Raw genomic sequence first — 16,114 nt, forward strand, 5'->3', positions numbered from 1 at the left:
AGCTTTCATTGAAATATTTAGACATGAACAATGTCTGATCACCGATGTCTCTCACCCTGGACCACTCCGACGTACGGTCGTGGAGGTTACATTTATAGATCGCGCTGTTGTAGGTGAAGCTCTATATCTTATGGAACATGCTCACTATGGCACCCACAATGTGCAGCTCACCGTTTGATTCCAGGTAGCTGCGGTGGCAGAGCTCTGTAGGTGGCGACAGCGATGGCAGCAGCGTCGCGGTTTGATATGAACCCGCTAGGGTTTATGGACGATCTTTCGATGAGAGGCGTGAGATCACTCGATTTGGTGGATGGAGATGACGTTCACGGCTCGACTACAGCCTTCCAAGACCGCGCCTTAGCAACCGATACACCACCTCCAAAAGCCGTCACGATCTTGTGGAGCGCGACAACCAGCCACTAGGGCTCCCGTCCTGCAAGCAATCGAAGAACTAGCAAGAACAAGGAAACAAGCACTGAATTTGCAAGATGGAATTGAAAACCTCAAACTGAATCTTATTTTGAGTGGGGTTCCGAAGACAAGGAGACGGGCGGCTGGATCAACACGCGCGCCTACAAGCAAGTAGCAAAGGCTAAACTTGATCTAAACAAAACCCAAGTGTTCCTGGTGGCGGCTAAGGGGTATATGACGTGTGGAGGACGACCACAAGAGAGTTTGGGTCGTGCTCCAACCCTAGGACGCGTCCCTACTGGACTCTAAACGATACAAGCCCATTGGGCTAACTTAAGGTGGCGCAGCACCCTGGACAGAATAGACCTCTCGGTGATTTTTGGGCTGTTGACGCCGTTTATGAGCAGGTATGAGTATGAGGTCAGATCCGTATGAAAGTAGACTTTATTAGCTTTCCAACAAGTCCAGAATCACCCCAATCCGACTCCGTATGTAACCATGGCGACCGTCGCAAGTTGGAGGTGTGCTGCAGTCCAAATCCAGCCTACGCGAGTCCTTTTCCCTTTCGGTCTTCTCCTTGATTCCTAATCAAAACAAGAGTGCACGTGTCTCCAAGATCTAAATAGGATGGACAAGAGCTCAAGAAGGAACTCACTTGATGATTAAGTGTTCGAGCACGAGCACGGGTAATAGGACCAGCAGGTGTCGGCGTGGACGGCGTGGATGTATGATCGGTGTTGATGTCCTCATCATCCTCCCTTTCTTGAATTTGAGTCGTCCTCGACTCAAGCTCATCTTCCTCACCCAAATAAGGCTTCAAATCTGCAATGTTAAATGTGGGACTAACCCCAAAATCTGCAGGAAGATCAAGCTTATATGCATTCTCATTTATTCGTTGCATCACTTTAAAAGGACCATCCGCTCTAGGCATCAATTTAGATTTTCTTAATTCAGGAAACCTATCCTTTCGCAAATGCAACCAAACCAAATCTCCAGGTTCAAGAATCAATTCCCTTCTACCTTTATCTCCAGCAAATTTGTACTTAACATTCATGCGCTCTATGTTTTCTTTAGTGGTTTCATGTAGTTTTAGCATCAATTTAGCACGTTGCTTAGCATCAAAATTCAACTTTTCAGAACTTGGCAATGGCATTAAATCAATAGGAGCACGTGGTAACAAGCCATAAACAATCTCAAAGGGACACATCTTCGTAGTAGAATGCAGCGAACGATTATAAGCAAACTCAATATGAGGCAAACAATCTTCCCACATCTTAATATTCTTCTTTAAAACAGTCCTTAACATAGTAGACAAAGTTCTATTCACAACTTCAGTTTGACCATCAGTTTGGGGGTGACAAGTGGTGGAAAATAAAAGCTTAGTCCCCAATTTAGCCCATAAAGTTCTTCAAAAATGGCTAAGAAATTTAGCATCACGATCAGAAACAATTATATTTGGCACACCATGCAAGCGAACAACTTCTCGAAAGAACAAATCAGCAATATTTGTAGCATCATCAGTTTTATGACATGGTATGAAATGTGCCATTTTAGAGAATCGATCCACAACCACAAAAACACTATCTCGCCCTTTCCTAGTCCGTGGCAATCCCAACACAAAATCCATAGAAATATCCTCCCAAGGAGCACTAGGAACAGGAAGAGGCATATACAAACCATATGGATTCAACCGGGACTTAGCCTTTTGACATGTTGTGCAGCGAGCAACAAATCTCTCCATGTCTCATCGTATCTTTGGCCAAAAGAAATGACCAGCAAGAATGTCCTCCGTCTTCTTCGCTCCAAAATGCCCCATCAAGCCACCTCCATGCGCTTCCTGCAGCAACAACAAGCGAACGGAGCTAGCTGGAATGCATAGCTTGTTAGCTCTAAACACAAACCCATCATTGAGGATGAATTTGTTCCACGTTTTCCCATCTTTACAATGCAGCAGCACTTCTTTAAAATCAGCATCATGAGCATATCGGTCTTTAATTGTTTCTAACCCAAAGATCTTGTAATCAAGTTGATTCAGCAAAGTATATCTCCTAGACAATGCATCTGCAATGATATTATCCTTCCCTTTCTTGTGTTTGATAACATAAGGAAAAGATTCAATAAATTCAACCCATTTTGCATGTCTACGATTCAGTTTTCCTTGACTACGAATATGCTTCAAAGATTCATGATCAGAATGTATAACAAATTCTTTGGGCCACAAATAATGCTGCCATGTTTCTAATGTCCGCACTAGAGCATATAATTCCTTATCATATGTAGAATAATTAAGAATAGGCCCGCTCAATTTCTCACTAAAGTATGCAACAGGTTTTCCTTCTTGTAACAAAACACCACCCAATCCAATTCCACTCGCATCATATTCAAGCTCAAAAGTCTTATTAAAATCAGGGAGTTGGAGTAGAGGTGCATGTGTTAACTTATCTTTCAGCACATGAAAGGCGTGCTCTTGTGCTTTGCCCCAAGAAAAGGGCACTCCCTTCTTTGTAAGCTCATTCAATGGTGCAGCAATGGTGCTGAAGTCCTTCACAAAACGGCGATAGAAACCAGCAAGTCCTAGGAAACTCCGCACTTGTGTGACCGTCATGGGTACAGGCCATCCTTGTATAGCTTCCACCTTGGCTTTATCAACCTCAATTCCCTGTGGAGTGACAACATAGCCAAGAAACGATACTCGATCGGTGCAGAAAGTGCACTTCTCAAGGTTACCAAACAAACGTGCATCACATAGAGCATTGAAAACAGCACGTAAGTGATCAAGGTGTTCATCCATGGATTTGCTATAAATCAGTATATCATCAAAGTAGACGACAACAAATTTCCCAATGAAAGCACGCAAAACCTCGTTCATTAATCTCATGAAAGTACTAGGTGCATTAGTTAACCCAAAAGGCATGACTAACCACTCATATAGACCGAACTTGGTTTTGAAAGCAGTTTTCCATTCATCTCCCAATTTCATACGAATCTGGTGGTACCCACTACGCAAATCAACCTTTAAAAACACAACAGCACCACTCAATTCATCAAGCATATCATCTAGTCGTGGAATAGGGTGTCGATATCGAATGGTGATATTATTAATAGCCCTACAATCAACACACATGCGCCATGTTCCATCTTTCTTAGGCACTAAAATCACTGGAATAGCACAAGGACTAAGAGACTCACGCACATAACCTTTGTCTAGTAGTTCTTGCACTTGTCGCTGAATTTCCTTCGTTTCCTCCGGATTGGTCCTGTATGGCGCACGGTTTGGCAAAGATGCTCCAGGGATAAGATCAATTTGGTGCTCAATCCCTCGTATTGGTGGCAGCCCCGCTGGTATCTCAATGGGGAACACATCAGAATACTCCTGCAAAATGTTAGCAACAGCAGGGGGCAAAGAACGTTGCATATCCTCAAATGAAATGAAAGCATCCTTGCATACCAAAGCATAAGCAACAGAGGTGGATGCATTGAACTCATTAGTATCAGATTTTGTAGCAAGCATACAACGTCCTTTCAATTTTATCTCATCTTTGTCATCAACAACAGATTTGTCACTCTCGCTCTTTGCTTTTGTAGCCTTAGTAACATCAGATTTCATAATAGCTTCAGGAGACATAGGATGCAACACAATTTTTCGATCATGGTATAGAAACGAATATTGATTTGATCTACCATGATGCATCGAATCTCTATCAAATTGCCATGGTCTACCTAGCAGAATATTACAAGCTTGCATAGGCACAACATCACATTCAACAATATCTTTGTATGATCCGATGGCAAAATCGATTCGCACCAGTCTCGTTACCTTTGCCTTACCACTGTTGTTCAACCATTGGATGTAGTAGGGATGGGGGTGTGGTTTGGTGGTGAGGGCGAGCTTCTGTACCATGTCGCTACTTGCCAAATTGTTGCAGCTACCTCCATCAATGATCATGCGGCACGAACGCTCCTTGATGACACAGTGTTGATGTCCTCATCATGGTTGGAGTAGCGCCGACGGCGTTGCTGCTGTAGACAGAGATTTCTCTAGTGCAGTCGATCGCCAAGAACTTGTCTTGGCAGTGGACGATGGACCCCACGGAGAACTCCAGTTTGTTGTCGAGCAGCGTCCATGCGCTGTCGACTCCAACCCGACAGAAACGCGACCTCCATGGAGCACCCAAGCATGGCCATGGCCACGCACTCGTGGCTGGCGGCACCGAGAGCATGATCTCATGGAAGAACACGTCCCTCATATCTTCTAGCTTGATGGCTCTGCCTACGGCATCCGCGTCCTCGTAGCTGTTGGTGGGATGGAGGACCCACCGGTTGTGGACCCTAGACACGCATTCTGACGAGGACGCTGTCGTGACGTGTTCGCCTGCTGGTGGGAGCTCAGCACGGGGGGCAAAGGCACCGACGAATGGATTCAGCAGCGTCATGGACGCCGCCTCATCCATGAGCGCTAGCCACCCACATGAGGAGCCACACGCCACCTTGTCGTGCACGTCGGGCAGCGTCTTGGACAAGACCTTCTTCTCTGGAACGCAGTAGAAGCCGACACAGTCCGAGTTGGGGTCGAACGGGAGCAACAGGAGCGGCCCAAAGGTCACGAACAGGACGGCGGCGCGCCATGGGGAGCAAGCGGATCGGAAGGACGCCGTGTCGTGGCCTGACGTGAGACGCTGCCTGATGGACTTGAGGAGATCCTCTGGCAGGCTGGATCTCCAGTCAGGGAGAGGTAGGGACCTTCTCTTGGGATTGGGAGGCTGAGCCATGGAAGACAGATAACATCAACTATGGTTCACGCAAGAAACAACAAGCGAGGGTGATGGAACACATGAGCGTGAAACCAAATGAAAGAAGGAAAAAGCTATCCCTTTTGCAAATGCAAAGAGGGGAAGTAATTAAATGTAGACAGATTTGGCAAGGTTCTCAGAAATGCAAAGATGTTCCTTTTGTCTTAATTCTCTTTCCTTTTGTGTTAATTCTTTTTTCTTTTGCTCGTTCCAATGTATGCTAGTGCATGCAAACATGCAATGTGTATATGGATAGCACAATAATTTTCTACTTCCTATTTTGCTATGATTCCTCTATCATATGACAAGCAATATTCAATCAAGAAGATGTCGTGGGATCATAGGCGTGGGTAGACAGATGAACTAAAACAAATGTCATACCAAAAAATGTCCATACATTGTTCTTTTTAGTTGTAGGAGATTACAATCTCTAGGCACACAATGCCTAAGTCTCTACTCCACTAAGCTAGTGAGCTAGCCAACACTAATTACTTCTATCAAGAACTAGCTAGCGAACTAATCCTACACTACACAAGAGAAAGCTATACTACACTATCAAAATCGCAAGCTTTGCCGAGTGCCAAGAACTTTACCGAGTATTTTATATCGGGCACTCGGCAAAGGATGTCTTTGCCGAGTGCCCAAACTTCAACACTTGACAAAGACACGACCCTCGGCAAAGCTACTCTTTGCCGAGTGCTCAGGCTTGACACTCGGCAAAGACGTCTCTTTGTCGAGTGCCAATAGGTAACACTCGGCAAAGACGTCCTCTTTGCCGAGTGTCAACGTCTGACACTTGGCAAATTTTGGCCCGCCGTTAATCCAGCTTGCCGCTGTCAGCTCTTTGCCGAGTGTACAAATGCAACACTCGGCAAAGAGGCTCTTTGCCAAGTGTCAATAATAGACACTTGGCAAAGTATAATTTTTTTGGCTCCTACACTTCAAAAATTTTCACCTCTCCACACACCACATGTGGTACTCCATGCTTAAGTTTGGTGTATTTTTGAATTTATTTGCTATATTTAACTAATTAATTGCATTTCAAGCAATTTTTTGAATTAAGTTAAATTTGAACTACAAGTGATTCAAATATTTGGAAAAAATGAGTATAAAATTGATATTCATGTTATTCAACCTAGTTTGAGGCCTTACCTATAAGATTATAAGGGTTTTCGAACATCTTATTTCGGAAACACGACCCCAAGCGTGTGGTTGAATGGTTTTTAAATTCTATAAAAACCAAAAGAAGTCCGAAAATCATAAAATTTGATAAGATGTCATGATATCTTATGTGGAGGCTGTAGTAAAAATTTGAGAAGGTGTCGCATAAGTTGTCACGTACATTGCTTATAAACCGAAACATCTCCGAAGAAGTTTCATGATCGTTGAGTATGATCTGGTAAGATTTGGAATGAAAGTAACGGTCGAGTTGTGGTTTGACTCTGAAACTTTTTATATAGCCAATAGACATCAAAGATCATGTCGTGTTAAATTTTAGTGATTTTTTGGATCCATTTGATAATTATTAATTTGTAATTGCAATTATATAAATGGAATTTGAGCTATAACTACATGAAATCATGGTTTATTTTTCGCTGAAGCATCAAATTTGCATTGTTGAGTGAATTTGACAAGGTATTTTCAAAGTGTATTGGAACAAATTTGGAAAAAACAGGTAAAGGAAAAGGGAAAGGAAATAGAAAAGTTCTTTTTTAAAAATACCTTTGTCGAGTGTCCTAGGGTTACCACTCGGCAAAGTATAGTCTTTGCCGAGTGCTTTATCGGTTTGACTCTCAGCAAAGATTTTTAATGTTTTTTTTAAATCCCGGCTTTGCCGAGTGTCGGATCGCGGACACTCGGCAAAGGCTTGACCCAATACTTAACTGCCACGGCCGAGACTCACTCACGCACACCCGCTCACCGCCCCTGCCAGCGCCGCCCCCCGCCCTACCTGTCATCCTCACGCCGCCGCGCCTTCTCCCGCGGTGCCCCGCTCGTGCCCGCGGTGCCCCGCTCGTGCCCGCCCGCCGTGCTCGCGGCCGGCGGCCGCAGCCCCAAAGCCGCCTCCACCAGCAAAGTTTGGCCTGCCGGCCGCCCCCATCACCGCCCTGCACGCCACCCCACTCGCAACGCCGCGCCTGCGCGTCGCCCCACGCACGCCCGCCTGCCCACGCCGGCCGCTCCCGCCGGTGGCCCGCCGCCTGGACTCGTCTCGCCCACGACCGATCTCCTCCATCCGCTCGCCACACCGCAACCTGGAGAGAAGACTGTGCTCGGTCAAGCACCACCTAGGGTCCAGCGTCCTCGCGACCATCTCCGGCACGGCGTCCACCCTCTGCAACCCCGGTGTCCCTACGACCATCTCCGGCACGGCGTCCACCCTCTGCAGCCCTAGTGTCCCAGCGACCGTCGCTGCTGTCCTTCTTCGCCACTCGCCACTTTGGCCGGCGACGAGCACCACCAGGACACTAGGTATTCCCTCCCCTTGGTCCTCCCTTCTAGACAACAAATCTTGGTCAATTTTTTTTCTTCAAAACACTTAATCGACTAGACAACCAGAGCAAGTGTTGAAGAAAAATTGTAAGGGTAATTGTGTGCAAATATTTCCTTCTATCATTTATGCAATGTTATAGATGATGGGTTGTTGTTACAATATGTTGATTTGAGGTTACAACTTATTTTACTGATGATGGGCTTAATGTAACAACCCAAAAATCCATACACTAAAAATACCAACTACAAATTTTTTTTTCTTAAAACTCCCATGTGTTGATGAGTGTCATGTATAAAAACCCAACCCAAGAGATGCATTAGGTCTAACCCCAACCTAAGTCATCACACAAGCATGGCATGCCATAGTTAATCATGTTTATTTAAATACTAACAAATGAAACATAGCATATGTTGTTAACTCACATGGTGATTTGGATTTTCATTTGCTTTATGTAATGCCTGAAAACTCCTTTAAAGAAACACACCATAAAGTAATCATGATTCAAACCAAAGGATAAATGTTTAAAAAGAAAACTATTTCCATTTGTGTATAACAAAACTACACCTATTTTTGCTATACAAAATAGCTAAATAAATTCCTAATATATATAAAAATGATATGGGCATCATATCTAAAAGGTACACCAATTTGGAATTCAAATTTCAAACCAAATTTGAATTCAAAACAAAGAAGAAGAAAAAGAAAACAAAAAAGGAAAAAAGAAAAGAAGAGGAAAACTCTCGGCCCGCCTACGTGTAGCAGCCCAGCAAGCAGCCCCGCCTGCGCGTGCAGCAGCAGGCTGGCCCAACTCGCGCGGCAGCCTAGCGCGCGTCACCCACGCCCACGTGCCTCCCCGCTTTCCCTTGCTGCCGCTGCCACTTGGCCCCGCATGTCAGCCACCCCCGTCCACAGTGTCGTCTTCCTCCACGCCGCTCAGGCCTCCGACCAAGCCCCGACAGCCCTAGCAGGAGTGGGCTAGGGGGTCATGCCCGAGGCATGGCCCTGTCTCCTTGGCGCCACGCCCACGCAACCACGCGCGGGCCGTTGGATGCAAGCATGCGCCTCCGATCGCACTTGATCCCCATCCACCGTTCACCGGGCTCCGCCGTTCCCCGATCGGCTATAAAGCCCCGGCCCCTGGTGCCCTGAGTTCTCTCAACACCCTGTCGCCACTTTGTGGCCATCCCATGCACACCTGAGCCAGAGAAGGGCGAGGAAGAAAGAAGGGAGAGGGAGGAAGAAGAAGGAGGCGCTATCGGAGCACCTCCGAAGCCGCCGGAGTAGGAGCCGACGCCACGATCGCCTACAGCAGCGCTGCATGGCTTCTGGAGCTACACGGCCTCGAACCACCACTGCATCACCACCCTATCTTCCACGACACCAATGGTGAGCCCCCTCCTGGTCTCTCCCTGCTCGCCACCGGACCTCACCATGTCGGCCATGGCGCTCCACACCGAGAGCGCGTAGGCTAGGGCCGTCTCCGGCCTCTAGGTACACATGCACCCATGCGCACACCCGTGACCACGCCATGACCACCCCACCGGAGCCCCATAGTGCACCCGCGTGCCTCGCTGTCATCACCATGCCGCTGTGGCCGCCGAGGAGCCCCTACCGGCCACATGGAAACCCGAAGTCCTGCCTTGAGCCCTGGATGCCCTCGCCGCGTCCCCATGGATCTGTAGAAGCTTACATGCCCCACCGAAATGCCTCTCTGAGGCTGTAGCCACCACACCGATGCTGTCATTGTGCTTGAGCTGCCGATCACCGTGGCCAAGGCCCTAGGAAGCCTTGGCCACCACTTTGACCCCACCGTCGCAGTCGCCATGGCGTGGGGGAGCTTTTCCCCTCCTCAATTGGACACCAGCGCTACTAAGGGAGCTCGCTGGTGAACTCACCACCGGTGGAAGCATGGTGGGAGAGGAGGCAGGGGAATTCCCCTCGCTGGCCACACGCGCATGCGCCCGGCGCACGTGGACCACACATAGAGAGAAGAAGGGTAGACACGGTTCATGGAGAGGAGAAGCAGTCCACCATAGACCGGCACATGCGTCCACCGTGGACCGCAAGCCGTAGACCACAGCCCAGTGGAGGCCCAGAATTGTGACGTGGCTGCGTCACAGCATGCCACGTGTCCGGGTCAGCCCAGCCTAGACCAACCCGACCTGAGCCCACCAGAGCCCATTTAAGACCCAGTCCGAGTTGACCGTTGATCGGTCAACATTGACCGTTGACCTAGCCTCACATGTCAGTGGCACAGACACTCTAGACCCACATGTCATATGATGACATCATGCTGACATCACGCGGGACCCACACGTCAGAAGCCAACACAGACGGGGTGACGTCAGGCTGACGTCAGCAGCCCCTGGTCCCACACGTCGGTGACCCTGACCGTTGACCGTTGACCGTTGACCATTGACTCACCCATTGACTGATGTTGACTTTGACCGGACCCACATGTCAGTGACCTAAGAGTCCCTAGACCCACCTGTCAGGACTGATGACGTTGCTAACGTCAGATGGACCCTACCTGTCAGCTCGGAACCGAGACGATGACATCATGCTGATGTTAGCATGCCACGTGGACCAGTCACAGTGTGACACGTGTCAGCCCAGAATTAATTCGATCTTTTCCATTTTCAGAAATGATTTAAACTTCGAAAATTCATAACTAATTCATATGACCTCGGAAAAATACGAAACTAGGACCAAAATTCATCTAAAATCGAGCTTTACGCAATGAACCCATGTTTGAGTGCATTTGGCTCTTTTGAATTTTCATTGCTTCTTTATGCTATTCCATAGACGTCACTAACGTGACTATAATACGATCATTGCAGACTCAGAGGAGAACCAGACGGATGAGGATCGTGAGTACCGTGAGGAGTACGGAGATGACTACACTGAAGGTGCCACATCCCAACCAATCTCGTAGCACCTATTATGCATGGCTAATATAGAACTGCTATTGCTTTACTTTACTGTTATAATCATACTATGATAGGACTTGCATGGTAGTATGCTTATTTGATGGCCTTTACCTTGACACAACCATATCCCTGCATACCCTGCTAATAGGCTAGACACATGCTTACTACTATAATTCATTGCTTACACTTCTACTATGCTTATACTACATTAAGGCGTGGTGGAAAATGGTGTTATCTGGAGTATGGGGAGAGTGCTGCGTGTGTGAGTTGGGTGTGTGGAGGGTGAGGGTTGTGTTGACCAAGTTGGAGTATACGACGAGCCTGGGGCAAGTCTTGCCATGGGGTACTACCTGGGCACCCCTGGAATGGATATCTGTGGTGGGTAAATGGTATATGAGGTGGTCCTAGGTGTGAACCTGTGATGGGAGGAGCCTGGGGTGGAGGTGCTATGGTGGCACGGCAAATGGAAACCCTGATGAAGACATTCTAGCTTGGTCATTCCTAAGGACTTACTAGTACTCAGATTCACCGGGAAGCCTTACGTACCACTCGCCCTATATGGTGCGGGATGGCCGGACTACTTGGTAGGATATTGCCACTACTGCTAGGTTGATAGCGGATAGTGTCAGGAGGTATGGGGCATGGAGGATTACCCCCACACCCTTCTGAGACTTCATGGAGACCTTGTGGACCCAGCTCATGACTCACAGTTTTTGCCACCCTAGACTAGACTTGGGGTGTACCAGGGCTGAATGGTAGAGTGGCATTATCCTAGGCTAGCAAGCGGCCGGAATCAGCCCAGTTGATGACAGTCAACGAGGAAGGCAGATCTTGTGGTTATGTAAAACCTCTGCAGAGTGTATGGTTGATTGATCGATACATATGCCGACTTGTCGGCTATGGACCTTTCCTGGATTTCACTTAAACTAGATAGTGAGATGAGTCCTTCTCTTCTTCCCCCATGAGAGAGTGTCAGTCATAGCCAGGGGCTACGGGCCTTGAGACAGTGCTGAGAGGGAGTTGGCCTATCGACTGAGCGATGGTATGGTGTTGGTGGAGATGGTGGTATATCGATCCCTAGATCGAAACCTAGCTCTAGAAAGGGAATGGGGTGGAATGTGTGTGGGAATGGTGTTAAAACTTGACCAACTATTATTATATACTTGATATGTTATTGCATAGGAAACCCAGCCTTATAGGTTCCTTCTGATTATATCCAACTTGCATCTAATTTCCACAAAGCAATGCTCATAGGGTGGGAGTGGCCAGTATAAATCGTACTGATAAATTTTGGCACACAGGTTCTGCTGAGGAGTATAGCTCCGAGGAGTTTGATGGTTGAGGGGTTCGTGCCTATGCTCGAGTTTGGTGATCTTATCTTCAAGCTGTTCTGAATGAATGCTACTTTTGATTCCACCAATGCGGCGATGTAATAAATTATGTAATTCCACATTATTTGTACTCTGATATTATCATTGTATGGATGTGGTATTCAACTAGGATTTGGGTAATATGATCTACAATGGTCATATTACACTTTGACTCTATGGATTTCCCTTCGTAGAAAATCAGGTCGTTTCAGTTGGTATCAGAGCTATACTTGACCATAGGACGAAACCCTTAGAAATGGACAATAGAATAGGATGTGAACATCCCTTCTTTCGATTATATACCGACCCTGCATTTACTTTTATGCAAGGCTTATCTATTATTGACCTGCTAACACCTGTTCCTTAAAACATGCAGATGGCAACGAACGTCGACTGGCCACCTCTAGGACCGCTACCTCTAGACCACGCCAAGCTCACCTTCGACCTATGTGAGCTCGGGGGTTTTGCACAAACCCTCTACCGAGTTCTCGTCATGTTAGGTGTCCCCGACGAGCTTGTCAAGGTCACCTGCACCGGGAAGCCAGCTCAAGAAGGAGGAATCGAAGGACCAATTGTCGCCTCAGTCGAGTTCCTAGCTAGCACTACCTTACCTTCTATCCTAGCTTTCACCGAGTTGACTATAGAGGACACAGTCGAGGAGGGACTGCAAGCTATCTCACACAAGGCACTTCGTAGAGTGATGAGGGACCACTATGAGCACCTGAAGATGATAGAGTTTCGTCTACTTCCCTATTCCCTCGACCCTAGCCTTACCCCTAGTGAGTAGAGCTTCGCAGCCAGCAGAGTTATCCTTGCCGAGGAGGACAGATGCCTTCGTGTCTTAGCTATCCACCTACTAGAGCAGGACAGGTATGTGACCCAACTGGAGCAAAGGAGACGTCAGGACCAAGCCCTTCTATGGGAGTACTAGGAGCGAGACTCGCAGGGAGCACAGGAGTGAGCTAGTCTACTTGAGATAGTCACCAAGCTATAGGACGAGCTCAACCGTCATGAAGAAGTCCACAGAACTGAGGTCGCTGACTTATAGGACAAAGCTACTGACCTAGGCAATAGGAACTGCTACCTCAATAACAAGGTCTTGGAGTTGCAGAGAGAGTTGGATGACAAGAAGGCCGAGTTTAACCGCAGAGGAGACAGAGAGAGATCCAAGGGGATTGATATGCTGAAGATCCAATCTCAGAACAAGACCATGACTCAAGAGCTAGAGGAGTTTAGGAAGAAGGTTGTTCACAACCAGGGTCACCTGATTGAGGCACTCAGGTAGACCGAATACCTATAGGACAAGTATGAGAGGACATGGTAGGCTTGGCAGAAGTCTGATAGGAAGCGCCTCAGGGAGATGAAGGGTATGTGGGATTAGCTGCCCAAGGAGGTTTGCAGCAAGACAGCCTAGGATAGAGGAGTTCAAGTTAGCCTCGACTTGCCTCAACCTAGACGCCTACCCTACTCTACCTAGAGCCAAGCCTACTAAGGAGCTCGCCGAGGCCTTGAAGTACGTATCCCGACTTTACAAGTCTAACGAGGAGATCGAGATTGAGAACAGTCGTATCCCAGCTGTGGTGTACGAGTTAGAGTAGATGACTCTGCATGGTCAGGAGTCATGTTAGTAGCTTCCATAAGTTGTACCCCATGATGTGCCCCTTATGAGATGTATTATGAGACATTATGCGTAGTACAATTCTCGCACGTTTTCAAGTGTAGCTACTGGAGATGATGCTATGTAATAAAACCCATGTAATGAATGTTTTGGATCTTATTGCATCTTATGGATCTTATTGCTTCTTTGTAATGAGTGATGAATAGAGTAAATGTTTCTTTAAATCATCAAAAATAAAGTAATCATACTAAATTATAAGCACTTATGGCACAAGCACTTAAATTCCTATAATCTGTGTTGCAGATGCCGAACCGCCGATCTAATCGTCTAATGAACCATGGACGTGCGCCCACCCCTGAACCAGTTGAACCAAATGGGGGGCGTGGTGGCAACAACCGTGGCTGTGGCCGTGGCCATAGAAGTGGGGGGGATACCCTTCAACCTAGAGAATACCCCGCCGCTAGAGGAGAACATTCCACCACCACCACCACTGAACCTGGCAGAAGTGATGGCACAACAGACTCAACTTCTTGCAGCTCTGGTTAATAGAGCAAACCGTCACCAGGGAGGTCAGCAGAATGACTTCCAAAGGAAGCTAGAAGGATTCCTGAAGCTAAGGCCACCTACCTATGATGGCATCGACCCTGACCCGCTTGTAGCCGATGACTAGCTCAAGGAGATGGAGAAGAAGCTTGACCTCACTACTTTCACCAACGATGAGTGTGTTGGAGCAGCCGCACACTAGCTCATAGGTGCAGCATGCGCCTAGTGGGATAGTTTTAGTGATTCCCATGAGGACCCTGCCAACATCTCGTGGGATGAGTTCGCCGAAGCATTCACCAAGTATCACATTCCCAAGGGTATCATGGATGCAAAAGCTGAGGAGTTCTGCAACATCAAGATGGGAAAAGACAGGGTGACTGAGTACACTACTCATTTCACCAATCTTCTTCGCTATGCACCTTCCTATGTTGTGAACTCTGAGAAGGAGAAGCTGTACTATTACCGCAAGGGACTTAACCCACACATCAAGCTGAAGTTTGGTGGTATTGAGAGTAACACATTGCATGCTCTGGTGGATCGCTGCATCCAGATCAAGAAAGATCGTGCTAAAGCTGGAGAGGAGTATAGGGAGAGGAAGCATAAGTCTAAGGAGTCCTTCCGTGGCCGTGATCGCAAGAGGTTCCATAGAGATGCGCCACCCAGGGAATGCTCTCGCCACAATAGGGATGACAACCCTGTATCAAGTAGGGGTAGTGGAGGCTACACCACCAAATACTCCCACCCTGCTCAGGATCGTTACACCCGGGACTGTTATGCTTAGGACCGCAACACTCAGGACCATTTCCACTGTCCCCACTCAGCGAATGAACGCCCAGCACAGAACTGCTCCGCACCAAGCACTAGAAACTGGAAGGCACCCACGCCAACCCCTACAGGCGGTACACCTTTCACCTGCTTTGCTTGTGGCCAACCAGGCCACAAAGCCGCTGAGTGCCCATAGAATTCAGCTGCTCAGAAGTCTTAGTTCAAGGGATCTGCTACTCGTGGATGTCTCAACCATCTGGACGCCGAGGAAGCACAGGCTACCCTTGACATTGTGTATGGTATGTTTTTAGTTAATGGCAACACTGCATCAATTCTATTTGACTCTGGAGCAACTTATTCTTACATATCATCCATGTTTGCATGAGAGCATGACATGCCTATAACCCCACGTGGAAAGCCTATTATCACCAGCTCACCTTTAGGAGACCTAAAATGCACCCACACCTGTAAGGGAGTGAGTCTTACCATTGAGGGTCTTATCTTTAAAGCCGACCTAACCCTGCTACCTTCCACTAACCTAGATGTCATCTTAGGTATGGATTGATTAACCAATCACCAAGGTATCATATCATGTTCACCTAGATATGTCCAAGTGACCCACCCATCCGGCCAAGTCATTAGATGTGAACCCTAGTCCGGAAAGTCTACCTCTATCCTGTGTGCCCTTAAAGCCAATTCAGAATCATAGAAAGAGGAGAAGACAGTTCATGATGTGCCTATGGTCAGAGACTATCCCGATGTATTCCCTAAAGAATTACCGGGTATGCCACTAGATCGTGATGTAGAGTTCATCATTGATCTCTTACCAGGAACATGACCCATTGCCAAGAGACCTTATCGCATGTTAGTTGATGAACTGGTCGAGCTCAAGAAATAGCTTGATGAGCTCATCTCGAAGAGATATATCAGACCCAGTGCTTCACCCTAGGGATCCCCTATTCTGTTTGTTAAGAAGAAGGATGGCTCAATAAGAATGTGCATTGATTACCAAAACTTGAACACAGTAACCATCAAGAACAAGTACCCCCTACCAAGGATTGATGATCTGCTTGATTAGCTTCGAGGTGCCAAGTATTTCTCCAAGATCGATCTCAGATCCGGCTATCATCAGATGAAGATTCGAGAGAGTGACATCCCGAAGACAGCTTTTGTGACTAGGTATGGGCAGTTTG

The 16,114-nt window shown here is 47.4% G+C and overlaps 1 protein-coding gene across 1 annotated transcript; it reads right to left on the reverse strand.

Moving 5' to 3' along the window:
• Nucleotides 1–4,346: 4,346 nt before the first annotated feature.
• LOC136462095 (F-box protein At2g26160-like) lies at nt 4,347–5,180 on the reverse strand. The gene has a single exon (XM_066461356.1). It carries the CDS (start codon nt 5,178–5,180, stop codon nt 4,347–4,349), a length of 834 nt encoding a protein of 277 aa, XP_066317453.1.
• Between the last annotated feature and the right edge of the window lie 10,934 nt (nt 5,181–16,114).

The sequence above is a fragment of the Miscanthus floridulus genome, chromosome 1, assembly GCF_019320115.1.
Source record: "Miscanthus floridulus cultivar M001 chromosome 1, ASM1932011v1, whole genome shotgun sequence".
Classification (NCBI taxonomy): domain Eukaryota; kingdom Viridiplantae; phylum Streptophyta; class Magnoliopsida; order Poales; family Poaceae; genus Miscanthus; species Miscanthus floridulus.